The 27,581-nt window shown below is 46.8% G+C and overlaps 1 protein-coding gene and 1 long non-coding RNA gene across 4 annotated transcripts in view; both read left to right on the forward strand.

Annotated features, from left to right (window-relative positions):
• TRAF2 (TNF receptor associated factor 2) overlaps positions 1 to 19,114 on the forward strand; it is a 182,760-nt gene extending 163,646 nt beyond the window's left edge. For 2 of the 3 annotated variants that reach the window (XM_068248957.1, XM_068248958.1), the window contains exons 8-13: positions 1,610 to 1,684; positions 7,613 to 7,687; positions 7,935 to 8,288; positions 8,623 to 8,800; positions 11,637 to 11,785; positions 14,567 to 19,114. In XM_068248957.1, the coding sequence (XP_068105058.1) occupies positions 1,610 to 1,684; positions 7,613 to 7,687; positions 7,935 to 8,288; positions 8,623 to 8,800; positions 11,637 to 11,785; positions 14,567 to 14,785 (1,050 nt within the window). In that variant the 3' untranslated portion in view covers positions 14,786 to 19,114. The remainder of the gene's footprint in view (positions 1 to 1,609; positions 1,685 to 7,612; positions 7,688 to 7,934; positions 8,289 to 8,622; positions 8,801 to 11,636; positions 11,786 to 14,566) is intronic. The other variant, XR_011023232.1, reaches the window with a different exon arrangement.
• An 859-nt stretch (positions 19,115 to 19,973) lies between these two features.
• LOC137527905 (uncharacterized) lies at positions 19,974 to 27,235 on the forward strand. Its single transcript, XR_011023233.1, has 2 exons — positions 19,974 to 20,299; positions 20,798 to 27,235. It is a non-coding gene; the product is annotated as an uncharacterized lncRNA (long non-coding RNA).
• Positions 27,236 to 27,581: the final 346 nt, after the last annotated feature.

The raw sequence follows: 27,581 nt of genomic DNA on the forward strand, positions 1-27,581 counted from the left end.
TTTATAGACTACATTGACCGATTTATGTCACCGACTCAGTGGAGCTTCCAATCTACATAGCCCTGATCTAATTCTGAATACACATGGTGCGTTCGCGCACTCGATTTCCCGCTCGATTCCCGTCGATTCGTTTATTTCCAACATGTCCGATTTGGATTTCGATGGATCGTTAGGTCGATTCGCATGCAAAGTATGCCAAATCGACCTAGCGATCCATCGAAATCCAAATCTGACATGTTGGAAATAAACGAATCGGCGGGAAATCGAGTGCGCGAACGCACCGTGTGTATCCAGCATAATGGCTTAGTACAAAATGGCAGAGCTGTGGCCAGCCTGTCAATCGATTTTTGATCAATTCACACGCCAAGCAAGTTCAACAGATTTTCCTATTTTTCCACGTACTACACCGATCGATTATTGGCACACCTATGCAGATTGGCATGTGTATGATTGGGCAGTATGGTGGAGTAGTGGACAGCATTGTTGCAGTGCTGGGATCCACATTTCCAATATGGGCCAGGACACGAACTGCATGGAGTTTGAATGCTTACCATGTGTATATGTAGGTTTTGTGCCAGAAACTGCTTCCCTCGGAGGTCCCAAAACCAATTATTGCGTTAATACCTACTCCTAAAAAAAAAAAAATCCTTAAAGCGGACCTGTACTAAGAACTTCCTCTCTACTCTAAAATATAAGCAACAGCGTAATAACTTTCAAAGAAAAACGTCTGTTACAGCTGATAGTAATCCTGCAATAAATCTGTAGTTTGTCTATTTCCTGCTTTCGTGGAAGCAGATGTAGGGTTAACATCCTGCGTTTACAAATTAGCTGCTCTGCCAAGGCAGAGGAGATTCCTGAGCGAACACAACTGAGGACTCAAATTGGAGATGGAGGGGAATTAGGCTAAACTCTCTCTCTCTAAATACATGCAGGGTGCATTTCTTTCTGTTTACCTTCTGTCCTGTGCAAGAGTTCAGGTCCACTTTAACGTACACCTATGATTTTAAAAGGAAATAGCCAAATACTTACCTCGGTTATTATGATGTTGCGTGTTTATTAGAGAAGAGAGGTAGTTCTGAGTTCAGGTCCGCTGTAAAGGAATATGGAGGCTGAAAAACTTCCTTTTAAACAATACAGATTGCCAGGCTGTCCTGCTGAGTCTGGATGTAATACTCCTAGCCATGCCAATCATGCGGATTGGGTGCTCCTGACTCAATTCTGACTGAAATTGCCACATGCTTATTTCAGGTGTGTGATTCAGAAACTACTGCAGCCAAAGATCGTCAGCCCTGCCAGGCAATGTGCATTGGAAATAAATCTGACAGCCTCCATATTATTCTCACTTCAGGTGTGCGTTAATTAGGTTCCTCATTTTGCATGCAAGTATTATTGGTTAGCATTTGCTGCATTAGTTCTCTTGGCAGAAGCTGGTACATGCTTCTCCAGGCTGCTGTTTCTCAGGGAGGAGGCGGGAGTGTACAATCTGGTGATGTCATGAGAGTGTGGGAAAGTCCCTTCTCCGGTCACATGATGCCCTGCTGCACGAGGTTTCCTTCCATTACGTCCATCAGTCTGTGCTAATCATATCCTCTCATCTCACCACACACAGGCTCACGATGAAATCTGCCCCAAGTTTCCCATGACCTGCGAGGGCTGCGGCAAGAAGAAAATCCCGCGGGAAAAGGTAACCCCGTCGCACAGAGTTGATTAGCTTTGACTTCATGCTCTACTGATGAGACACGGCGGTGTTCTCAATCCCATGTTTAGTTTTCCATTCTCTGAAGAGGACTCCCAGGCTTGGTATACAAATCAGCCATGCAGGCAGGTTTAGATATTTTTAGACATTGGGCAGATTATTTTCATTCTGTACGTCAGTCGTTGCTTCCCCCGCTAGCATTGCATGTTTCCTTCATTAAATGACTGCATTCCGTAATAAGGAAGTGGTATTTGTGGCCTGGTCATATTATTTACTTTAAATCTGTGACGGTAAACTAGTGTGATGAGCAATCACATCTATGGATTTAAAGAGAATTTGTAATATAAAAAAGTGGCCCGGGGGGGGGGGGGGGGGGGTAGTACTAACCCCGGGAGGGTGACAGATCCTAATGAAGCTTCCTCTGCAGTATCCCTGATCCTGCGCTGAAGCCTCCAGACAGATGCCACAATTTTACCTTTTAGTATGCAGAGAGATACAAACAGCGCTGGGCACCAGGACGTCTGCTACCAGTGATAATTTATTGGACAGATACAGGTACAGTGCCTAAACGCTGTATCTGTATCTCTCTGCATGTTAAGTTGTTACTGCTTGGAGCACATTAGGATCCCAGGGGACAGATTGCTGTATGTTAGCCAGCATAGAGTGCCAGCCATCTCTTTTTCTCCTCTTTCATCAATTTACCTTTTAGATCCAGCACAGGTGCAGTACCATCTTCCCCCTTTGGCTCTGGTGGAAATAGCAGCACCCCATCCGCTCTACTGCACAGGCGCTATCGGGCTTGACTATTTTCCACCGAAGCCCTGAGGGAGCAGATTGTACTGCACCTGCGCTGGATCCAAAAGGTTAATATCTGGGGGGGGGGGGGGTAAGGGGGGCAGTGCTGGATCACAGCTACCCAGAAGGACAGGGGGGAGCCTTATTCGGATCTCTCCCTCCAGGTCAAGTACCCCCAGGAGCACTTTTCTTTTTTTTATTACAGATTTTTTAATTCTAGACAGAACTTTCCTAGAGTCCCATATTGTTATTTTGGGTTTAACATTTAAAAATCTTGAGTTCTGCTGCGGGGGGCTGTGTGGATAAAGCAGGAGTTGTGATGGGGACCTGTGCAGGTAGAGCAGGAGTTATGTTGGAGGCCTGTGTAGGCAGAGCAGGGATGGTGTGTGCTGGGGGGGGGGGGGGCTGTGTGGATAAAACAGGAGTTGTGATGGGGACCTGTGCAGGTAGAGCAGGAGTTATGTTGGAGGCCTGTGTAGGCGGAGTAGGGATGGTGTGTGCTGGGGGGGGGGGGGCTGTGTGGGTAAAGCAGGCGTTGTGATGGAGGCCTGTGCAGGCAGAGCAGGAGTTGTGATGGGGGCCTGTGCAGGTAGAGCAGGAGTTGTGATGGAGGCCTGTGCAGGTAGAGCAGGAGTTGTGATGGGGGCCTGTGCAGGTAGAGCAGGAGTTGTGATGGGGGCCTGTGCAGGTAGAGCAGGAGTTGTGATGGGGGCCTGTGCAGGTAGAGCAGGAGTTGTGATGGGGGCCTGTGCAGGTAGAGCAGGAGTTGTGATGGGGGCCTGTGCAGGTAGAGCAGGAGTTGTGATGGGGGCCTGTGCAGGTAGAGCAGGAGTTGTGATGGGGGCCTGTGCAGGTAGAGCAGGAGTTGTGATGGGGGCCTGTGCAGGTAGAGCAGGAGTTGTGATGGGGGCCTGTGCAGGTAGAGCAGGAGTTATGTTGGAGGCCTGTGTAGGCAGAGCAGGGATGATGTGTGCTGGGGGGGGGGGCTGTGTGGATAAAGCAGGAGTTGTGATTGCAGGTAGAGCAGGAGTTATGTTGGAGGCCTGTTTAGGCGGAGCAGGGATGGTGTGTGCTGGGGGGGCGGTGTGGATAAAGCAGGAGTTGTGATGGGGGCCTGTGCAGGTAGAGCAGGAGTTATGTTGGAGGCCTGTGTAGGCGGAGCAGGGATGATGTGTGCTGGGGGGGGGGCCTGTGCAGGTAGAGCAGGAGTTATGATGGGGGCCTGTGCAGGTAGAGCAGGAGTTATGTTGGAGGCCTGTGCAGGTAGAGCAGGAGTTAGGTTGGAGGCCTGTGTAGGCGGAGCAGGGATGATGTGTGCTGGGGGGGGGGGGGAGCTGTGTGGGTAAAGCAGGAGTTGTGATGGGGGCCTGTGCAGGTAGAGCAGGAGTTATGTTGGAGGCCTGTGTAGGCAGAGCAGGGATGGTGTGTGCTGGGGGGGGGGGCTGTGTGGGTAAAGCAGGAGTTGTGATGGGGGCCTGTGCAGGTAGAGCAGGAGTTATGTTGGAGGCCTGTGTAGGCGGAGCAGGGATGATGTGTGCTGGGGGGGGGGGCTGTGTGGGTAAAGCAGGAGTTGTGATGGAGGCCTGTGCAGGTAGAGCAGGAGTTATGTTGGAGGCCTGTGCAGGTAGAGCAGGAGTTATGTTGGAGGCCTGTGTAGGCATAGCAGGGATGGTGTGTGCTGGGGGGGGGGGGGGGGGCTGTGTGGGTAAAGCAGGAGTTGTGATGGGGGCCTGTGCAGGTAGAGCAGGAGTTATGTTGGAGGCCTGTGCAGGTAGAGCAGGAGTTATGTTGGAGGCCTGTGCAGGTAGAGCAGGAGTTATGTTGGAGGCTTGTGCAGGTAGAGCAGGAGTTATGTTGGAGGCCTGTTTAGGCGGAGCAGGGATGGTGTGTGCTGGGGGGGCGGTGTGGATAAAGCAGGAGTTGTGATGGGGGCCTGTGCAGGTAGAGCAGGAGTTATGTTGGAGGCCTGTGCAGGTAGAGCAGGAGTTATGTTGGAGGCCTGTGCAGGTAGAGCAGGAGTTATGTTGGAGGCCTGTGTAGGCGGAGCAGGGATGATGTGTGCTGGGGGGGCTGTGTGGGTAAAGCAGGAGTTGTGATGGAGGCCTGTGCAGGTAGAGCAGGAGTTATGTTGGAGGCCTGTGCAGGTAGAGCAGGAGTTATGTTGGAGGCCTGTGTTGGCAGAGCAGGGATGGTGTGTGCTGGGGGGGGGGGGGCTGTGTGGGTAAAGCAGGAGTTGTGATGGGGGCCTGTGCAGGTAGAGCAGGAGTTATGTTGTAGGCCTGTGTAGGCAGAGCAGGGATGGTGTGTGCTGGGGGGGGGGGCTGTGTGGGTAAAGCAGGAGTTGTGATGGAGGCCTGTGCAGGTAGAGCAGGAGTTATGTTGGAGGCCTGTGCAGGTAGAGCAGGAGTTATGTTGGAGGCCTGTGTTGGCAGAGCAGGGATGGTGTGTGCTGGGGGGGGGGCTGTGTGGGTAAAGCAGGAGTTGTGATGGGGGCCTGTGCAGGTAGAGCAGGAGTTATGTTGTAGGCCTGTGTAGGCAGAGCAGGGATGGTGTGTGCTGGAGGGGGCTGTGTGGGTAGAGCAGGAGTTGTGATGGAGGCCTGTGCAGGTAGAGCAGGAGTTATGTTGGAGGCCTGTGTAGGCAGAGCAGGGATGGTGTGTGCTGGGGGGGCTGTGTGGGTAGAGCAGGAGTTATGTTGGAGGCCTGTGCAGGTAGAGCAGGAGTTATGTTGGAGGCCTGTGTTGGCAGAGCAGGGATGGTGTGTGCTGGGGGGGGGGCTGTGTGGGTAAAGCAGGAGTTGTGATGGGGGCCTGTGCAGGTAGAGCAGGAGTTATGTTGGAGGCCTGTGTAGGCAGAGCAGGGATGGTGTGTGCTGGGGGGGCTGTGTGGGTAGAGCAGGAGTTGTGATGGAGGCCTGTGCAGGTAGAGCAGGAGTTACGTTGGAGGCCTGTGTAGGCAGAGCAGGGATGGTGTGTGCTGGGGGGGGGGGGGGCTGTGTGGGTAGAGCAGGAGCTGTGATGGAGGCCTGTGCAGGTAGAGCAGGAGTTACGTTGGAGGCCTGTGTAGGCAGAGCAGGGATGGTGTGTGCTGGGGGGGGCTGTGTAGGTAGAGCAGGAGTTATGTTGGAGGCCTGTGCAGGTAGAGCAGGAGTTATGTTGGAGGCCTGTGTTGGCAGAGCAGGGATGGTGTGTGCTGGGGGGGGGGGGGGGGGGCTGTGTGGGTAAAGCAGGAGTTGTGATGGGGGCCTGTGCAGGTAGAGCAGGAGTTATGTTGTAGGCCTGTGTAGGCAGAGCAGGGATGGTGTGTGCTGGAGGGGGCTGTGTGGGTAGAGCAGGAGTTGTGATGGAGGCCTGTGCAGGTAGAGCAGGAGTTATGTTGGAGGCCTGTGTAGGCAGAGCAGGGATGGTGTGTGCTGGGGGGGCTGTGTGGGTAGAGCAGGAGTTATGTTGGAGGCCTGTGCAGGTAGAGCAGGAGTTATGTTGGAGGCCTGTGTTGGCAGAGCAGGGATGGTGTGTGCTGGGGGGGGGGGCTGTGTGGGTAAAGCAGGAGTTGTGATGGGGGCCTGTGCAGGTAGAGCAGGAGTTATGTTGGAGGCCTGTGTAGGCAGAGCAGGGATGGTGTGTGCTGGGGGGGCTGTGTGGGTAGAGCAGGAGTTGTGATGGAGGCCTGTGCAGGTAGAGCAGGAGTTACGTTGGAGGCCTGTGTAGGCAGAGCAGGGATGGTGTGTGCTGGGGGGGGGGGGGGGCTGTGTGGGTAGAGCAGGAGCTGTGATGGAGGCCTGTGCAGGTAGAGCAGGAGTTACGTTGGAGGCCTGTGTAGGCAGAGCAGGGATGGTGTGTGCTGGGGGGGGCTGTGTAGGTAGAGCAGGAGTTATGTTGGAGGCCTGTGCAGGTAGAGCAGGAGTTATGTTGGAGGCCTGTGTTGGCAGAGCAGGGATGGTGTGTGCTGGGGGGGGGGGGCTGTGTGGGTAAAGCAGGAGTTGTGATGGGGGCCTGTGCAGGTAGAGCAGGAGTCATGTTGGAGGCCTGTGTAGGCAGAGCAGGGATGGTGTGTGCTGGGGGGGCTGTGTGGGTAGAGCAGGAGTTGTGATGGAGGCCTGTGCAGGTAGAGCAGGAGTTACGTTGGAGGCCTGTGTAGGCAGAGCAGGGATGGTGTGTGCTGGGGGGGGGGGGGCTGTGTGGGTAGAGCAGGAGCTGTGATGGAGGCCTGTGCAGGTAGAGCAGGAGTTACGTTGGAGGCCTGTGTAGGCAGAGCAGGGATGGTGTGTGCTGGGGGGGGGGGGGGGGCTGTGTGGGTAGAGCAGGAGTTATGTTGGAGGCCTGTGCAGGTAGAGCAGGAGTTACGTTGGAGGCCTGTGTAGGCAGAGCAGGGATGGTGTGTGCTGGGGGGGGCTGTGTAGGTAGAGCAGGAGTTATGTTGGAGGCCTGTGCAGGTAGAGCAGGAGTTACGTTGGAGGCCTGTGTTGGCAGAGCAGGGATGGTGTGTGCTGGGGGGGGGGCTGTGTGGGTAAAGCAGGAGTTGTGATGGGGGCCTGTGCAGGTAGAGCAGGAGTTATGTTGGAGGCCTGTGTAGGCAGAGCAGGGATGGTGTGTGCTGGGGGGGGGGGGGGGGGCTGTGTGGGTAAAGCAGGAGTTGTGATGGGGGCCTGTGCAGGTAGAGCAGGAGTTATGTTGGAGGCCTGTGTCGGCAGAGCAGGGATGGTGTGTGCTGGGGTGACTGTGTGGGTAAAGCAGGAGTTGTGATTGGGCCTGTGCAGGTAGAGCAGGAGTTATGTTGGAGGCCTGTGTAGGCAGAGCAGGGATGGTGTGTGCTGGGGGGGCTATGTGGGTAAAGCAGGAGTTGTGATGGGGGCCTGTGCAGGTAGAGCAGGAGTTATGTTGGAGGCCTGTGTAGGCAGAGCAGGGATGATGTGTGCTGGGAGGGCTGTGTGGGTAATGCTGGGAATACACCATAAAATTTTCTGTTAGATTTACCTGCCAGATAGATAAAGTTCAACATGTGTGGACAGAGCAGGAATTACATTTTGGATGATTGTGAAGGCAGATCAAGGGTACTGTGTTGGGTAACTGTGGACAAAGAACAGGGGTTGAGTGGTGTTCTGACAGCTTGCTGTTCTTTCAGTTCCAGGATCACGTGAAGTCATGTGGTCGGTGCAGAATGCCTTGTCGATACCAGGCGGCTGGTTGTACAGAGATGGTAAGTACTTTTGTCTATACATAAACAGAGACGACTGTCCATAATATGTAGGTATTGTTTTCAGACAGGTGGTTATAAAGCATCTGAGAGAAGTTATATTATCAGTTGATATAATACTGATCAAAATGGAGATCCTTTTGGAATTATGGATTCCGATTTTAAAATGGCTTCCTCCCTTTTTATGCAGTGAATCATATTTAACCGGTCTTCTCTAATCCACTGCCAAACTTTTCTGTTTTTTTTAAAGGTGGAGAATGACAAGTGTCTGGAACATGAGACCAAGTTCCTGGTGGACCATTTGGCCAAAGTATGGGAATACCTTCAGCCACACAGTAATGACGTTAATGAAGTCACTCACCGTATAGGCATGCTGTCCGTGCAGGGCAGCTCGGCTCCCCTCACCAGTCTCCACTCTGCACCAGAAACCACCAAATTCCCAGACTTGTCGAGGCAGGTCGAGATGATTGATAAGAAGGGTACAGTCTTGGAAAATATTGTCTGTGTCCTCAACAAAGAGGTGGAGCGGGCGACTCTGGCGACTGAGGAAGTCATGAGGCAGAGGAGGAGCGACCAGGAAAAAATCGAGACCCTGAATGCCAAGGTGAGTTTCCTGAAGGACTCTGTGCCAACCCTGCATGATAAAGATTCACATTTGGGTGTCCATAGATTCAGTTCCAGCCAGTTTGGGTTGGGGGAACATTTAGTTTCTCTTCTTTTTTGGGTGGGCTCCCTTCATCCCCACTGGCTACTCACTTCTCCACAGGGTGGTATCCGGTACTTTGCTGGCAGGTGAACAGCTTCCCTCACCCTAGTGTGCTCTCCAATTATTTCTTTGGATAACCTAGAATTATCTCGAAAAAGTAGTAGAATTATCTAGTAGGATTATCTCGAAAAACGTCAATTTTCAAAGCTGTTATTTGATCTTCTGTCCACAGGTGAAACAGTTGGAGCGTACGCTGGGACAAAAGGACCTACAGCTGGCGGAACTGGAAACAAGACTGCAGGAGGCAGAGCTCTCCACGTTTGATGGGATATTTGTGTGGAAAATTCCTGAATTCTCCAAGAAACGCCAAGATGCAATCATCGGCCGATGCCCAGCCATGTTCTCTCCTCGTGAGTCATTTAGCCGTATTTACAAGTGGGTGGGATGCACCTGACTGGAATAAATCTCTGGACCTCATCCTTATGGAGGAACTACTGTTGATTTAAAGAGATTTTCCGTTTACCTTTCAAAATATGTGAAACCCATTCTGCCCATTAGTAGAGTTTTGCGAGTGAGGGTCGTGTTTTTGTACGTCCACCGTACTTCACAGTACTCCCCAAAGATTTGTTGCTCGTAAATGACCACAAAGTCTTTGGAGGTACAACTGTTTCCTGTCTACTATGTGGCAGTTGTATCTTTCAGCCATACCTGTTAACCGTGCCATTTACAGAAGATGAGGTCCCTTTACACAGACATCTCATTGAAGATCTAACCAAGACAAATGGCCTCTGCAGCCCATGATGTCAAACTGTCCTGATAAACAGTATAATTCTTCTTTCTTCCTCCGTCTAGTGGAAGGCAATAAGCTCTCATTTGCAACTTCCTACTAGGAAGAACAAGTGTGAACACTGTGTCTTGTGGACTAGAACTGTCCACTTGTTATGACTCGATCAATTCATTATTTAGAAGTCAACCATCACAGTCCACCACTTTCAGAATGTGTATCTCCATTTGGGAGGCTGAGGGTACATTTCAGCATTGCCAGGGAAGAGTTGTGTGGCCTAAGATAGCTGACCCAACACCTCAAGTCTTCTAGAGTACACTGAAGGATCTCTTTGAGTTGTCCAGTGAAAGTGTCCAGTCACTTGATGCTACTGTATGGACATATGCATATAAATATGTATCCGATGTGGAGTGCACAGCAGAAACTTTACAGAAAAAGAGAGGGTTTTAGAGTATGGGTAAGACCAAAATAAACTAAGCACCCATCTTTACTTGGAACTACTGGTAAATCCCACCTATCCACCCAATACTAACCTATTAGCAGCAATGTCATGATGTAACCCCTCTAGGAGGCTCCCAGGGATACAACTGCATCTCTGTAACTTGGATTATAAGTTATGGTCCATTTTTAGACCTGGCTTTCTAACATCTGTGTGACATTTACGACTGTTTGGAATGAAGCAGAATCCAATCATGCTTTGCTGATGAAGTTTGGAGAAGAAGACCACCAAGAATTGCCCTACGACGAGCTTCATGTATTAGATATTAGATCAGCATTATAGAGGATGCAGTTTCCGTGGACTCTTTTTGGTTTCCTGAGAATGGTTGCTAGAGATCTTCTAGGTTTACTTTACAATCGTCTTATCGCCTATCCATTGGATGAAGACGTGTAGGATTGTTTACCAATGCCCCTCCCACTCCAGAGGTCAGAACCAACCAAAATAAATGCAGGAGCTTGATTGGCCATCTGTAGTTCCGAACAACTATTTCAGTTCAGCTTAAACCATGAAAACCACCCATCAGCTTTGTCAGCATATCCTTGTCATGACTGCAAACACTTTAGAATGGGATTCAGTTTTCTTCTAGTTTAATTATGTGTATATTTAGAATGTAAAAATACTATAATGTTTTATACTACTGAAAGGTGGAATTTTTTTGGGGATCCTGCTTCAGCCAACCATCTAAATGTTGGGTCCCTCTAAATGTATTCGTCAAGAGCTTGTCGAATATGTTTCTCATGGCCAGGTTCCCCCATCACAGGTTTCTCATAGAGCCTTTCCCGGTCCTCTCTCTCTTTGTCCCCCCACTGTCCGCCGTTCAAATTTGCTGCCTCTGGGGGTCCTCAGAAGGCTTCTGAATGTGTCTCTCATAGGAGAGCTGCTCGCCGCGAATAGCTATGGGCAGCCTGGCCATGTACTACTTCCGGGTCGCAACGTCCTGCAGTAGTATGCGTGCCCGTGTCCGCACCCTTCCATTAGTCCAGATAGAGGAGAGGTCATAAGAGACTGTTGACTCTAACAGCACTTGCATTTTCAGTAATCGGTCTAATGAGACTAGTATAGCATGTAAAGCTTGAATACATTTTCGTTACAAGAAAATGTTTCAAAGATAAAATGTATATAAGCCATTTTCAGGAAAACGTATGATCATTGCTTGAGACAAAAGAGAGAATTTCTCTATGTGGTCACTGAGGACCTAGCCTTATTTTTTTTTTTTTTTTTTAAAGACATTGGCTGTTGGCAAAAGTTTGCAACCTCACCTGGGTCACTTTGGACTAGAAAAAGGATTGCTAAAAATATGAGCAATGCAGTTGCGTTCACCACCATAAACCTCTAAGGAGAGCTTTGAGGAATGAATTCAGAATGACCTTGGATGATCTGCTGTGACCGAAGCGAGGATTTCAAATTATTGCCACACCATAACGGGTTTACAGGACCACCAAGTTTTTCAATATTCTCTAACGGATCACTGAGGTTCTCCAGTTTATAATGGTGGACCACTACATTTCTCCAGTGTTGTTTAGTCCATCACTGAGGTTCTCTTATGTTCACCAATTCACCAATGTTCTTTGGTGAATCCACTGAGGTTCTCCAAAGTTCTCTGCTCGATTGAGGTCCTCCAATGTTGAATCCAGTGTTATTTGCTGGACCCCTTAAGTTCTCCAGTATTCTGTTGGGACTTCAGTGTTCTGCTATAACATAGGTGAGGATTTCACATTTTTACCACCTAGTAGCAGAAAATTAAAAAAATAAATAACAAAAATTCACCAATGTTCCCAGGATTTGGAGAAACAGCCATTCAGGGCCTTTTATTTTCAAGTGTTTCCTGAAAAATGTCTGTCTCACTTATGTTCTAAGCTGTTGCTCTCACTCGGCAGCAGTGAGGATGCAGGTAAGGGTGCAGATCTTTTGCAGCAGACGTGGAAATAGATTTGGTCTAACCGGATTTTTTTTTAATATCCAGCTTTCTACACCAGCAAATATGGCTACAAAATGTGCTTACGAATATACCTGAATGGAGATGGCACCGGTCGCGGAACCCACATATCCCTCTTCTTTGTGGTGATGAAGGGTCCGAATGATGCTCTGCTGAGGTGGCCATTTAACCAAAAGGTCAGTACTTTACCACAAAAAAAAGCATTGTTTAAAAATTATACGGACTTGTCAGTGCTTAACCTCCTGGGTGGTAACCCAGAGTCACCTTTGGGATGGAAAAAAGAAGCCAGTAACCGTAATCCCGAGTCTGACTCAGATCAGCCACTGGGAGAAGGTGCAGTGCAACAGGTGTTTCAACTCGCCTCCCCGTGATCCTGACGCTGGCAGCCATTCCTCTTCCGGTTCTCGGAGGCTCTGGATCCCTCGGGTGAGAGTGGGGTCTGTCGTTATGACAACAGACTGCGATCTAACTATAGGGGTACAGCGCCACCCGGAGGACAGAGGGAGAATTTCAGCATTGGATCCCAGGGAGATGAGCAAGTGCAGGGCTGCTGCAAATTTCTCAGCGGTAAGATTCCCCCCCCTCTGAGTTTAGGGTTTAAAAGCACGTGAATTTTTTTTTACCTCTTTTGAACCATAAAATCCGGAAATAATCTTACCGCCAGGGAGTTTAACAAAGCAAAGGGGAGAATGTATGCCAGCCACTAAATACCAAATGTTAGTTTAGTCCTACAAAAGCAGCAGGAACAGATCTAGTTGCACTAATGGAGAACGCTTAACAAGGGCCCAAGGCAAGAATCTGCAGAGTTGATTGGGCAGTTTTGGACCTTTCTTTCTTTTAGCAGTTCAGCATCGTAGTCAGGTGACCCTTCCCTGATTGGTTCATAGCTACTCCTCAAACCCTTATAGCTATTACAGTAGCTGTGGAAACCCCACACTAAGGTCATGGTAACAGGCCATTATGTACATTAGTGGTGGGCAGCTTGGTATACATAGGGCTTCAGTGGTGACCTCTGTGGTTACCAGATAGCCACCCATGCTATTTTGAGCTGCTCATTACTAGTCCTACCCTCATGGCCCAGCTAAGGCCAAGTATCCTGAAACCCCAGATGAAACGTTATTTTCTAGCGCTAGATCACAAAACCAACTTTTCACTGGAAAGTATATTGTGAATCCGAACAGGTTATTGGATCTTCACATCCATAATGTGCAGTAAGCACTAAGAGACCTTAAAATAATAAAAAACAACAAAGCAAACGGTCTCATTATTTTATCAGCATGCTTTATATTATCAACAAACGGAGGCGACCCCTGATGTGTATGAAGGGCGAAAAGCCCACCACCAGGGGAACTTGTGCCTCATTCTGAACCATTTTCATTTCAGGTCACAAACAAAATTTATCATTTACATAGTTTAACAGATTGAACAAATCTTTGGTCAATGAGATTCCTCCAACTAGCAATAGTAGAATCCTCATTAGGCATGATTTTATATTGTATCACTACCAGATTTCTGCATCCCTGCATTTGTATGCTATTTTCCTATATTGTTTGTCCCGTTTTGACTTCTGCCTTGAACATTATCGCAAACATATTGGCATTGTATGTCATGTTTGAAACTCTAATAGAACTGATTTGAACAAAAAAGAAAAAATTATGAAAAACAAAAAGGCACAATCAAGAGCCCCTAATAGCATAGTGTATTAACACAAATATAGATTTCAGTATAGACAGAAGAAGGATACCACTAAGGCAACCACTGTATCAGTGTGTGTGTGTGTGGTTGGTGTGTGTGGTTGGTGTGTGTGGTTGGTGTGTGTGGTTGGTGTGTGTGTGTGGGGGGGGGGGGGGGGGATTAGACCTAACTTCACTCGGAATAAGAAGTTGCTCTCTGAAGGAGGAAACAAATAGGGGTAGCACCCCCTCCACCATCTTAATAATATAAAATCATGTTCTATATATTTGTCTTTCTGATGAAGAAATAAATATAATAACTTCCACCGCAAGAGGTCACTATCTCATCATAAATAACAATCTATTAATAATATTAATTTTATAAGACTATGAAACCGCCAGGTGGCATCATTTGTCCTAAGTACGGGACAATCTTACAAAGTTCAGTGTTTACATTCCAGAATTGTTTCATAGTCAAAACCTGGCATTATATTCTTGCTGTCTGTAACGGCCTTGTAACAAGTACGTCAACAATCTTCTAGCTTACAAGTTAAAACCATCTTATAAAAGTTTTACTTTCTCTATCACTGACAGAATCTAGCATTAACTGTATTTCAAAGTATTAAATTATATTATAGGTTTCAACAATAATTATTTCATTCTATAGAAGGACTGTATTGATTATTAATATTTATATATACATACACATATGACAGCTTTTCCTGCATAAATAAAACCGCTAGAATTCTGACAAAGGGTGGACTCAAAAACTTGGTTATGTGTTAAGCAGAACTGCCAAAATAGAGTAAAATAGATTGAAAACAGTTCAAAATAGGTAGTGGTAATGGTGGTCCACCTCCCCAATTAGACTAAAACAGTTGATATTAAGCTGAAAAATTCCTTCATTCGAAAACTCTGAATGATGCATCACGTTTCAAGGGTACTCACACACTTCATCAGGCAAGCACTGTTCAACACATAACTAAATATTTAAGCACTGGTCACTTTCATGCTACTGGTTGGCAGTTTATCTGCCGGGCCACTCTTATGCCATTTCTAAACCTTTACCTCTTGAACATTTTCCACGCCAAGAAGGTCCAGCTGATGGCGGATCGGGCTCAGCAGAGTTCTGTTCGAGAAAAGCCAGTGCTGTAGGCGAGGTGGTAATTTTGCTTAGTAAACAACCTTTTCACCATTTCTATTTTGCTCATTTCACTCAAAGATCACGTTAATGACGCCAGAATAGAGCCTATGTCATACTCTTGTCCTTCTTCCTGTGCCCAGGTCACCTTGATGTTGCTGGACCAGAATAATCGGGAACACATCATCGATGCTTTCAGGCCTGATATAACCTCCTCGTCCTTTCAGCGTCCCGTCAGTGAAATGAACATCGCAAGTGGATGCCCTTTATTCTGTCCCCTGGCCAAGCTGGAGGGCAAGAATTCCTACATCCGGGAGGATACAATTTTTATCAAGGTGATCGTGGATCTCACTGGCCTTTAGCAGCACGGGAATCCTACCGCAATACTGCGATGTTCGATTTTCCTCGACAGGTGCATTGTCTGCTGTGTGGTAGATGGTTTAGCCCTTCAAGCTGGTCTAGCGTTGGTGGGTGTTCAAAAGTTAGCTTTGTGTTCTGTTGGCAGCTCCCTCTAGTTGTGTATTTCTTAGTAGATACAGGTTTTCACTTGCTCAACAAAGTTTTCAAATATGTTTATAATGCCTCATGTGTAAAAAATGTCTGAAGGGAAAATGTCTGTATTGCCCTTGCAACCAAATGGATATTTGCTATTAATCAAGTAGGTAGAGGATTCTAGGCCTATCGATGGTGGTAGGCATGTGGGTGGTGGAAGGACTAGATAATTCTAGGCCTATCAGTGGTGGAAGGACTAGATGATTCTAGGCCTATCGGTAGTGGAAGGACTAGATGATTCTAGGCCTATCGGATGTGGAAAGACTCTAAATTGCTTTTTAATTATATAATGGCAAACCTGCTTGGGTTCCTGTGCTTTTTAGTCGGGTAATTAATTGGTAGGAGAATTCTAATGCTTAATTCCAAAGTGGGGAACCCACTAGTGTTTCTTTGCCTATTGCTGGGAAAATTATGTGAAAGTACTCAAAGGTGGGGAGCATTGCGGTAAGGCTTCTTTGCAGTTATCTACAGTTTTCAAGCTTTGATAGTCTGGCGTCTTATGTATGTAAACTACGCTACTTTATTTCTGTTATGTGGGTTGCAATAGCCGCTTGGTTGCCGGTGGCAATCTAGACATATTCCTTTAAGACACCTTCTATATATAGGCATGACTGTTCTGAGATCTTTGATTCACTGGAGTTGCCTTGTCTCGAAAAAGCCATCTTGGACACGAGTTCCTCTGCATCCTCAGAACAGCAACCTGTAGTCCATTCATCCACAGCTGTTTTTCACTTCTTTTTTTTTTTTTCAATTCCTGTGGTCAGAAATTCATGGTGAGTGTGTCTTGTGTTGGATGGAGCTGCGTGGAGCATCTTACCTATTTTCGTAAGGTCGAATCCATGGTGAACATGTTATTGACCAATGTGTCCACAGACACATAAAGCTTGTACAGTAGGGCAGATCCGAGGATCAGTAGTTGTATGTAAAGTTCTGTTAACCACACGGAGCAATTAGTTTTCGTAAAACCAGAGTCCACTCTGCAAAAATGAGTTCTGACTGTATGTTGTGCAGTACAGAAGATTTCCCATCTCCATATCATAATTCATTTCTGAGACAAAATGAGTGCTGTGCCTGTGCAAGGTGATCGGGGTCCTAAAATATTTACCTGTTGTGAGCTGGCATTGAGAAGCACTGGGGCACAGTGCTTCTGAATAATATTGCTTTACTAATCAAGCCTGTCCCAATCCCATGTCAATATAGGAATACCACAGTGTCCTTCACCCCTGGAGAACAGGCAGTAGAGTGGTCAGAACACTTAAGATCCTATCTTGCGGCAGTGATGGTTTTGGTCATACCACCTAATCTCATTAGCCGTTAACTTGGGGTTTTCGTGAAGGCTGATCCCGCATGCACATTTCGTGTACGTTTATTTTCACATCTGTCACTATGCTAAATATAACCATAATTCTACCTATAGTCAGTTTATTATGTGATAGTGACTCTTTTCTCAACTCCTCTGAAGAAGAACCTCTTCTAACGAGATGTGAGAATTCTTTGTCCTTCCCAGCGTAGTTTATCATCCACATTTGTTTTCTGCTCCGCATGTTTGTCATGCTAGGTCATCCCTTAATTAGCCACTAAGATAGAGCACAGTTTCTTTCCTGTGGATGCAGAGGACCTAAGGGCTTAAGAGCTGCTTCTGATGATCAGGCATGAACTCCACTGAACATTAAAAATGTCAGGATCTCAAGATTTGGTAATGTTGATTATTTGACGTACTTTAGGTTAGTTTTCTGTACATAGTTTGAAGTTCTGTTGGTTGTGTTTGAAAATAATACCACCTCAGTATTTTAAGGTTGGTAACAGTGAAGGTCTAGATAACTGTTAAAGAATGGCTGCTCATCCTGAAGGCCCAACTCCAACCTAAACTTTTTAGCTTTGAGTGGGGGAAAAAAAGGTCGGGAACACCATTCTATTTATTCCTGGTATCTCCACAATCTTCATCTCCACTGAACAGAGTGGTTAGTTTTTCTATTATCTTGCATTGCTTTATCTTTCAATATTGGGGAGGAGAGAGTGTGTATAATTATCCCGAGTGATGACAGAAGTGACAATGAAAAACTTGGCACTGCGGCTCACCTCAACCATACTAGCTACAAAAATTCCACTAATGCTCCTCAAATCTTTTTGGTTGGATTTGGGCTTGAGATGATTCATAGTCTGATCTTTAGTATCTCCTGACATCAGACTGTTGACTATATAGTAGAAGTGGATTCCCTCTGATGTCAGGAGCTATTTAACAGAACTATAGATATTCATTTCCATCCAGGCTTCTCATCAGATGGAAACCAGTTCTACTGCAGACACCACAACTACTTGGAACAAGTAGAAACTTTTTTTCAAGATAAATGTATGTTTTGAGACTACAACCAACTTGTCCAATGTGCAGAATGTGTAATCTGAAATGCAACTTCCAGAACTTTAAAAAAACTATTTTTTTCCAACAAGATTGCCATTGATGGCCAATGCTAATTTAATAATGGAATTAATATTGGAAGATAAGAAAAAAAAATGCATAATTTCTTTAAAAAAACCCCAAATCAGAATAGTGTTTTGTTATGTCTGTATAGTGTACATTGTTTCCAGTTGCTACACAGTGGAGTGGGGACACAGAGATGAGCACAGGGGTACAAGCCTTTTGTATGGCTATGGCAACCCTACAATGACGCCTTTAAGGGTTTTCCACTTTAAACTATAGTTATAGCCTTGCTGCGGATCTTTTGGCTCAGCAACCCAAAAAAAGCTCCCTTCTCTGAAAACTCTGAAGGCCATGAAACCATCATTTCTTCATGTATTTCCTCTTAAGTTTCACCTTCTCAGTTTGCACAGTATGTCAAAACTGAGAGGCGCGGCCTACCAAGAATCTAAGCAGCAGATGTCCTGCTGTTGTCTCTTGCAGGAGGTGATGGACCCCATACTGCTAACCATTAGAATCCGATGCAAGGTTCACTTTTGGTTTAAATTGGACTAACCCCCCATAACTCCATATCTGTACTGCACCTACTGTGTCTGACGTCGAAGACGACCTGTTGGCCTTCTCAAGTTAGGTCGGTGATGGCATAGCTTCTACCGTCAGCACAGAATATATGCAGGGAGTTTGCACATCAGACATGATGCATCCACTTGTTGCCAGAGAAATACCATCTTGCGTATCTTTACTGTTTTTGTAACAAGTGTTAAGGCCAAGATGAAAAGTGCAGTTAGTTATTCAAGGCTTATGCAGGGACGTGTATGTAGATTTCATAGGATTACTCCTCATCTCCTGTGGATAGCCTTGTCTCTGTCTCCATGCCTACCCTCTCTTTCATAAAATTCAGTTGACTTCTCTGTGGACGGTTTGACCGTCTCCAGATAAGAAGTCTAATGTGCCCATGTTTGGGCATCTTGAATAGGTTGTTCGGTTATAGCTTTCTTGTCAAGATTGGAAAGTAGCACCTGGTGCCTCTACATAAATTGTAGCGCTCTTCTCTCTCTGGAGTCCTGTTTGTTGCAGTTCTGAGTGTTGTCCCATCAGTTCTCCTCTATGGCATTCAGCAAAGCCAAGAGGGTCTTTAAGGTCCTCATCAACTGACCAGGAATCGCAAGATAACCTGCTGGTTATGGGTAGAGATGATCCACGAGATGCTAATTTTCCTGGATTCTTTTCAAATTTAATGCAAATTATATATAGTTTGGAATTAAGCCAAACACACTTCTTGCAAAACTTTGTAATGCCTAATTTAAAATAATGTTCTATAAAATGCTTATACAAATTGTGCCTGAACTGCAACCCACTAGACTAGAACAGCCAGAGAACCACAGTACTGCATTCTTCAGGGTGCTCCACGAGGGGAAGATTACAGTTAATGTGGAGGCAGTGGATGCCTCTTCTCAATGTCTTTAAGAAGGTTCTAACTGAGCGACCTGTTCAATCCTTACTTAGTGGCAGTTGTTCCACATATACACGAAGGTTAAGTTCACACGAACGTTTAATCCTGGCACTTTCCCGTTATTCCCCTTACCAGGTGAGTGACGGAGGAGCACCGGCACAAATGTTGACACGGAAGTTCAGTGGCGGCGTTCGGACCAACTTTTGGCGGCGTTCGGACCAACTATTGGCAGCTCGTTCGGCGGACACTACTTGGAGTATCGAGGAGAACGCCAGCGCATACCACTAAGGCTGCATCTGAAATGACCACCAGCTCAGTGTGCAGCACCTAAATAGATTTTCTGCACACTTTGCATTCAATTCAGATGCAAATCATATGCAAATCTGCTACTACTTATCATGCAAACAGGAAACTCAGGAGGAGGGGCTGGGAGCAGCTAACCTGACAGTTACATAGTTACAAAGTCAGTCTGGCAGAGGCGGTGTATGCCTGTGCGATTAACCATTAACTTTGTAACTCTGTAACTGACAGGTTAGCTGCTCCCAGCCCCTCCTCCTGAGTTTCCTGTTTGCATAAGTAGTAGCAGATTTGCATATGATTTGCATCTGAATTGAATGGGAAGTGTGCAGAAAATCTATTTAGGTGCTGCACACTGAGCTGGTGGTCATTTCAGATGCAGCCTTAGTGGTATGCGCTGGCGTTCTCCTCGCTGTTCAACGAAATGTAAGTTACACATTTTTTTTTTTTGCTTAGCTGCTCCCAAGGTTTTAAATTTAGGTTAGGTCACTTGCCCGGAGGTTTGCCTCACCGTGGCACAGTGGGGGGGAAGGCTGCACATCCCTAAACACATGTTGCAATTGAATGGTTAATCGCACAGGCATACACCGCCTCTGCCAGACTGAAAAATGCATGCCCTGCATCCAAGACAAATGCTAAAATTTATTAAACTAGGAGAAACTTTAGCTTCCAATATGGTTTGCATGCAAAGTATATTATACTAGAGTATAATATACTTTGCATGCAAACCATATTGGAAGCTAAAGTTCCTCCTAGTTTAATAAATGTTAGCATTTGTCTTGGATGCAGGGCATGCATTTTTCAGTCTGGCAGAGGCGGTGTATGCCTGTGCGATTAACCATTCAATTGCAACATGTGTTTAGGGATGCGCAGCCTTTCCCCCCACCTTTCCTATACTACTTGGAGTATGTTTTGGCTGTCTCATGGGTGCACCATGGAAGTTTTCCATATGTAAATGGGACAGGACACATCACATCGGGGTCCAACGCGTTCGCAACATTTGTGAATGGTAGTGTGAATCTGGCCTTCATATAAAAATGTTGGGCGTTTACTTACTCAACAAGTTTATCCCATGGAAGCTCCCACTTACAGACTATGACAAGCTAGAATAGTTGGGTTTATTTTAAAATCAAAGCTCAGCTTCAGCCAAACCTTTAGGCTTCTTGCACACCAAGACGTTGTGTTAGGTGGCACGTTAAGGTCGCATAACGTGCACCTAACACAACGTATGGTGCTGCAAAAGCCGACGGTAGAGTGAGCCGCGTTAGGCTGCTCGATGCCCATAATATCTCCCAGAGTGGCGCTGATTGGCCAGCGGGACCACGTGATGCGGAGCGAGACACTCCGCATCACGTGGTCCCGCCGGCCAATCAGCGCCCGCCAGTGCAGTGAATATTAAGTAGCCATGTGCGCGGCTACTGTAGCTGGCTCTCCCCGCCTCCTCCGCCCCCCACTGCGCATGTGCAAACAGTCTAACGCGGCTATAGCCGCTCCAACGCCGTAGCATGCTGCACTTTGCACAGAACGTGCAGCGTTACATGTAACGCAACGTGGGCTGTGTGAACAGCCCACTTGTGTTACATTGCTGTGCGTTGGGGGAGCGTTACAGGCGCACTAACGTGCGCCTGTAACGTCTTGGTGTGCAAGCAGCCTTAGTGTTTGCTTTGGATCGAGTAGAGAAGTACTCTGACTCTCGCTAGGTTGTTCCTGCTGTATGTTTCCCCACTGGTCAGTGATGTCCTCACTTCTTGAGACTACCAGCGTTTTATGAAAAAACTCTGGTGGTCGCCGGGGTCAGGAAGTGAGGGGACAGAAAGAACTTTATGTATTGAGTGGGGAATTTTTAGCAGGATGTTCCTACTCTCTGTTACCACTGAGGAGAAATGTCTTCACTTCCTGAGGCCTCCAGTGCTTTATGGTAAACTCTGGTGGTTGCCGGGGACGGGAAGCGAGGGGCAAAAACTCCACAGAGGTTCTAAAGAATAAGAAAGTCTCTCTATTGGGGAGATTTACTCAGCTTCCTGTCAAGATAGGAAGTTTCGGTAAACTCTTCAAGAAGACAATCTATAAAAGAGAGTCAAGCCCTTTTGGACACCCTATCCATAGCGAAAGTAAGTCTTTTTTGGCTAGAGTTGGGCTTGATAGATCTGGAGTGAGAGTTGCAGGTGCAGGGAGACACTAAAATCTAGTATATAAAATAATGGACGTAAGTAGCGACCGTCTGATGTCCTCACCTTAGTCTCGAAACGCTGGCGTCTTATCCCACCTGCAGGATGAACCTTTCACAGGATAGGATAAGACGACAAAGCCCAAGGCTTGGCAGAAACATTAGCTCTAAAAGTTCTTACAACAGAGGCGGGTATAAACATGCTGCTCGGATTGTCCAAGTGGTTTGTCAGTCCAATGGAAAAAGTGAGGAAGGAGCTAAATACTATAGCAGTTGGCTGAAAAAGTCAGTTGCTACTCCAGCAAGCAGAGTTGGACCCAGAGGTTGGGCAAGCTGTGAGCAAATGTAGGGTTTTAGCCCCATCTAACGGACGCCTGTATCTAGCTTTAAGGCACAACTGTATATACACACCTAAATACGTGCATCTGTACCAGAAAACTACTGTAAATTAAAGTTCTCAACTAGAATGTCCAGATATGGAGACCGGTCTTCTGTATCCTGGTCCCCACCCTCCCTCCCCCATTTACTCTGCTAGTGTATCATATCATCTCTGTTGGACACTGGGTTGGAGCTTCTGATGGCGAGGAGGGCGTGGTAGCCTGAATTAATCCACGCCCTGACACCTGTCAATCCAGACAGTGGTGCTATAAATATCATTATTTTTCCTATATCTGATATATTCCTAATTTAGTTTAAAGTGGAACTAAACTCAGAACTTTTTCTCTGCTCTAAAAGTTTAGGCACAGCATATGATAACCTTTTATGAAAAAAAAAATCTTCATTGTAATATATGGAATTCCTAAAAAAAACAACCAAAAGACCTGAAGTTTCACTTTTTCAGAAGACGCTGAAAGGGTTAAGCCTCAGTGTTTACTATATGGAGAGCTGCCTAGGCACTGCTCTCCTGCAGTCTATTCACAGTTGCAGATAAAAACTAATTAGACAGGTTGATCTGCCTAAATAAGCAGAGAGAAGTGAATTTCTGCAGCAACTGCATGTATAAAGACTTTTTATTATGTGCTGTGCAAGAGTTCAGGTGCACTTTAAGTACTAAACAAGTACATATACACAAATTACTTAAACACTGTCTTATTAAGCTTCATAATTGTGACTTACGGTGGCAGCAAATAATGGCTCCTCATTTAATTAATTATTGTTAGAGTATAACAAAATTAACATAAGACAACAGGCACAAAGATTACTGCAATATACTAAAAGAAATGTAATTTGGTTCTTGTAATTTTCAGTGAATGAAGTTATGTTAATTTGTATTTTGCTTTTCATGACTGTGGTTTATATAATATTTCGTTAATTAGAGTTGAGTTGATTTGTCTTTTTTTTTTATTTTCATGACGTGTTTTTTTTTGATGATTAGAGGCTGTTTTGGTCAGAGGTAGATGGTTTGCTTTCATGTAGTGGCAAGCAATAACCACCAGAGGAGCTAATGAGCTGACCGCCACAAGAGAGAGCCTAAATTCTAGTTGTTCACCACTAGAGGGAGCTGTTAAGCCAAAATATGTATTACCCGTCAGTAGTGATGAGTGTATATGGCCCTTTTATTTTCGCTATAATTTTTGCATATTTGCTATAAACATTGATGTGAGAAAGTACATTTTCTCACTGATGAGTGAACCTATGCATGCGAAAACATGGTTTTGCCAAATGCATTAAAGTCACTAAGCATGAGAACAGTCATTGAACAAATGAGAATATTTGTGAAAAAGATATAGGTGTTGGAAAATGTGTTTTCTCAAAATCCAGCTAATGGATATGACAAAACCACTTTTTGAAGAAAGTTCTCAATTTTGTGAAAATGTATATATTGCAAAATTCTATCATATTTTAGCATGCATTTCCATCAAGCAACAATATACATTTGATGTTAAAATGTAGATACTGATGTAAAAAAGTTTGGAGAAAATTGCAGCTTGTCCTCTACCCACCCATGATGAGGACAACCCAATATTGTAATGATGTTGTGTAAAGAGCTGATTCAAGGGGGAAAAAAACCTTGAAAAACTTGGACTTGTACTGAGCAGGTGTTTCAGAGGAGAGGTCAGCAGAACTATGTTGGACTAAGGACCATAGTGCTGATCTGAGAAGAAAATGGACAGTTCACAAGAACTTCTCATCTCTGGATAATTGTGGAGAATAGAAAGTGGAAATAGACTTTGTAGAAAAGACTACCATTTTTATGGATATCGCATGGAACATGAGAACAGACTTGATCAATATAAGTAGTTTTATGGATATTACACGGAAAATCACTTAAATCACGAGGAGTGTGATAACATCAGATCCCCACTGACCTTTGGTGCCAACGTGGATTTCAAGGTAGACGTTGACTTTATGTAAATGGCAAGTGGGATTATTTACAACATTGATGTTAATTGAAAAGTTATTGGTTCTATGGGTACATGTAAGTGATCAGAATTGACTTTATTTGCAAAGTACGACCATTTGTCGTACCCGGAATTGGTTGTGCTACACGCGACATTGCATTGTGACATAGACAGTATGAGGACAAATGTGAGATATACATTGAGATGGGCATAGCAGCATACATTGGGGTGTATGGTGGTCTCCATTGAGAGCTCTAGCAGCTAGGATGCTGGGCAGTACTGCCAAGAGTGACGAGAGTTCAGAGCACTGGCTAGAGGCTTGAGTGCTGCGGCCGGATGGACATGGTGGGAGGAGTTGGAGTTCAGGAAGAGGACAGCTTGAGGGAAGGATGTGTTCCTGCACCTGGTAGTTCAGATGGTAGGCTTTACCGCCTTTAGATTGTAAGTTAACAGCCTCTTTAGTAGCAAGTCAGCAAATATACGTAGAGTATGATGATGAAGTCATTGAGGTGACGAACTGCCCTAAATAGACAAATGGTAATAAACACAAAAACACAAAATACATTTGGCCAACAGTGTTTGTTTCTTCGTTTAGTTGTGTCTATTTTAGGAATGGACCTCTCAATGAAATGGATATTTTGTTAATAATTATTTTATTAGTTTTGAAGCCTGTAAGAAATTTTAGCCATCGGAGATGAAAGGCTAGTAACTTGCCTTGGGCAGAGGTTTTGGAATGACTTGTACAGACTGCTCTGTTCAAGGCCAATTGACATGTTCTGTTTTATGAAGAGAGGAGGGGGAGGAGGCTAAGCAACTTCATGCTGTGAAAATGTCATTTGAAGGTCCTGCTGGAAACAGTGGGCATCAGAGGACCACAATCCGGACAGACAGGTCATTGCTAGGAAGGCCAGCAACATTGGGAGACATCTGTGCACACTTTAGCATTTCAGTCATAAATGATTGTATGGGCTTTAGATAAACTTAAGTGCAGATGTGGCTTTAGTCTCCTGTGTACCGTTAGCAGGGGAGGGTGGAGCCCCATGTACCAAGCTGATTCCCGCTACATAACAGGAGGGTGGAGTCCCGTGCACCAAGCTGATTCCCGCCACATAACAGAGGAGGGTGGAGTCCCGTGCATCAAGCTGATTCTCGCTTCAGAACAGAAGAGGGCGGAGCCCCGTGCACAGAGCTGATTCCCGCTACATAACAGGAGGGCAGAGCCCCATGCACAGAGCTGATACTCGCTACATAACAGGAGGGCGAAGCCCCGTGCACAGAGCTGATTGCCGCTACATAACAGGAGGGTGGAGTCCCGTGCACCAAGCTAATTCCCACTACATAACAGGAGGGCGGAGCCCCGTGCACAGAGCTGATTCCCGCTACATAACAGGAGGGCGAAGCCCCGTGCACAGAGCTGATTCCCGCTACAAAACAGGAGGGCGAAGCCCCGTGCACAGAGCGGATTGCTGCTACATAACAGGAGGGCGGAGTCCCGTGCACAGAGCTGATTCCCGCTACATAACAGGAGGGCGGAGCCCCGTGCACCAAGCTGATTCCCGATACATAACAGGAGGGCGGAGCCCCGTGCACCAAGCTGATTCCCGATACATAACAGGAGGGCGGAGCCCCGTGCACAGAGCTGATTGCTGCTACATAACAAGAGGGCGGAGCCCCGTGCACAGAGCTGATTCCCGCTACATAACAGGAGGGCGGAGCCCCGTGCACCAAGCTGATTCCCGATACATAACAGGAGGGCGGAGCCCCGTGCACAGAGCTAAATGCCGCTACATAACAGGAGGGCGGAGCCCCGTGCACAGAGCTGATAGCCGCTACATAACAGGAGGGCGGAGCCCCGTGCACAGAGCTGATTGCCGCTACATAACAGGAGGGCGGAGCCCCGTGCACAGAGCTGATTGCCGCTACATAACAGGAGGGCGGAGCCCCGTGCACAGAGCTGATTCCCGCTACATAACAGAGGAGGGTGGAGCCCCGTGCACAGATCTGATTCCTGCTACATAACAAGAGGGTGGAGCCCCATGCACTGAGCTGATTCACGCTACATAACAGGAGGGCGGAGCCCCGTGCACACATAACGAAGGAGGTCAATGAGAAGTAAATGATGCAGGCTCGCACATTGTCTGCAACTTGGAATTGGGTCAATTATAACAGGAGGTTAATTTTGATTGGCCCAATTTCAAGCTGCATACAATTTGCATGCAAGCTGGATTTATTTGCATCCCATTGGCCACCTTTACTGGTAAGGGGGAAATTGGGGTATCTTAAGGATTGGACGTCACAGAGACAAATAAAGTAAATAAGTGTACATAATCCTGGCTCAGCAGAGGATAAATAGCGTCTCGCTAACTCACATCGTACGCGTTCGACTGCCGCCGTTCCGCAACACGTACTCTGCACGCTAAAATGTGCAAGTAACCGGCCATAGCGATTGCTATGGTAACATGCTCACTAATGCACGTTATACAGTAACCCACTGTAGAAAGTGTGTTTAGATAACATGGTCCTGTGTAAGCCAGAGATGTGAACATGCCCATAAATAGTATAGGCAGTGTGTTCACATCCTGCAACCCCCTCTACTGGGGCGCCATAAAGACACTTGCTGTTCAAGTATACTTTATGCATTTTGTTTAGTGGCTAACTGAACACAGCTCAAGCCGTAACTTGCTGTTGGCCCCCATGGTGGTACATTTATGGACCTGGTTCTGTACACATTTTTCATTTTTTTGTGTGCAGTTCCACTTACAGGTTCACAAGTGCATCACCACGAGGATCAATCAGTCACGCCTGCACACCACAGGGATCGGCCAGTCACGCCTGCACACCACAGGGATCGGCCAGTCACGCCCTGCACACCACAGGGATCGGCCAGTCACGCCCTGCACACCACAGGGATCGGCCAGTCACGCCCTGCACACCACAGGGATCGGCCAGTCACGCCCTGCACACCACAGGGATCGGCCAGTCACGCTTGCACACCACAGGGATCGGCCAGCCACGCCTGCACACCACAGGGATCGGCCAGTCACGTCTGCACATCACAAGGATCAGTGAGTCAGTCCTGCATAGCAGAGTTGCCCAACTCTATCCTCAAGGCCCACCAACAGTACATGTTTTGCAGAAAACCACAAACATGCACAGGTGAGGTAATTAGTGTCTCAGCAGAGCTGATTATCTACCTCTGGGTTTATACAAAACATGCACTATTGATGGGTCTTGATGACAGGGTTGGGGAATACTGCTGCATAGCACAGCAATCACTCATGCCTGCACACCACAGGGATCGGCCAGTCATGCCTGCACACCACAGGGATCGGCCAGTCACGCCTGCACACCACAGGGATCGGTCAGTCACGCCTGCACCCCACAGGGATCGGTCAGTCACGCCTGCACCCCACAGGGATCGGCCAGTCACGGTCTGCACACCACAGGGATCGGCCAGTCACGGTCTGCACACCACAGGGATCGGCCAGTCACGGTCTGCACACCACAGGGATCGCCAAGTCACGGTCTGCACACCACAGGGATCGGTCACTCATGCCTGCACACCACAGGGATCGGTCATGTCTGCACATCACAGGGATCGGCCAGCCACGCCTGCACACCACAGGGATCGGTCACTCATGTCTGCACATCACAGGGATCGGTCACTCATGTCTGCACATCACAAAGATCAGTGAGTCAGTCCTGCATAGCACAGCAATCAGTCAGTCATGTCTGCAGCTGGAAGAATACAGGCAATATACAAGAACAGTGGTCCAATCATTATCTGAACACAAAGATACCATTCTGTACAGCTGTGTGGTATACAGCTATGTGAGCTTTAGAACAATAGTTCAGGATCACTTCAGTGGGATCTGTCTCTGGCCTCCCTAGTAACGATGCGTCCGGAGGGATCGCTGTCCTGTGATGCCTT

Source organism: Hyperolius riggenbachi, chromosome 8 (assembly GCF_040937935.1).
Source record: "Hyperolius riggenbachi isolate aHypRig1 chromosome 8, aHypRig1.pri, whole genome shotgun sequence".
NCBI classification, from domain to species: domain Eukaryota; kingdom Metazoa; phylum Chordata; class Amphibia; order Anura; family Hyperoliidae; genus Hyperolius; species Hyperolius riggenbachi.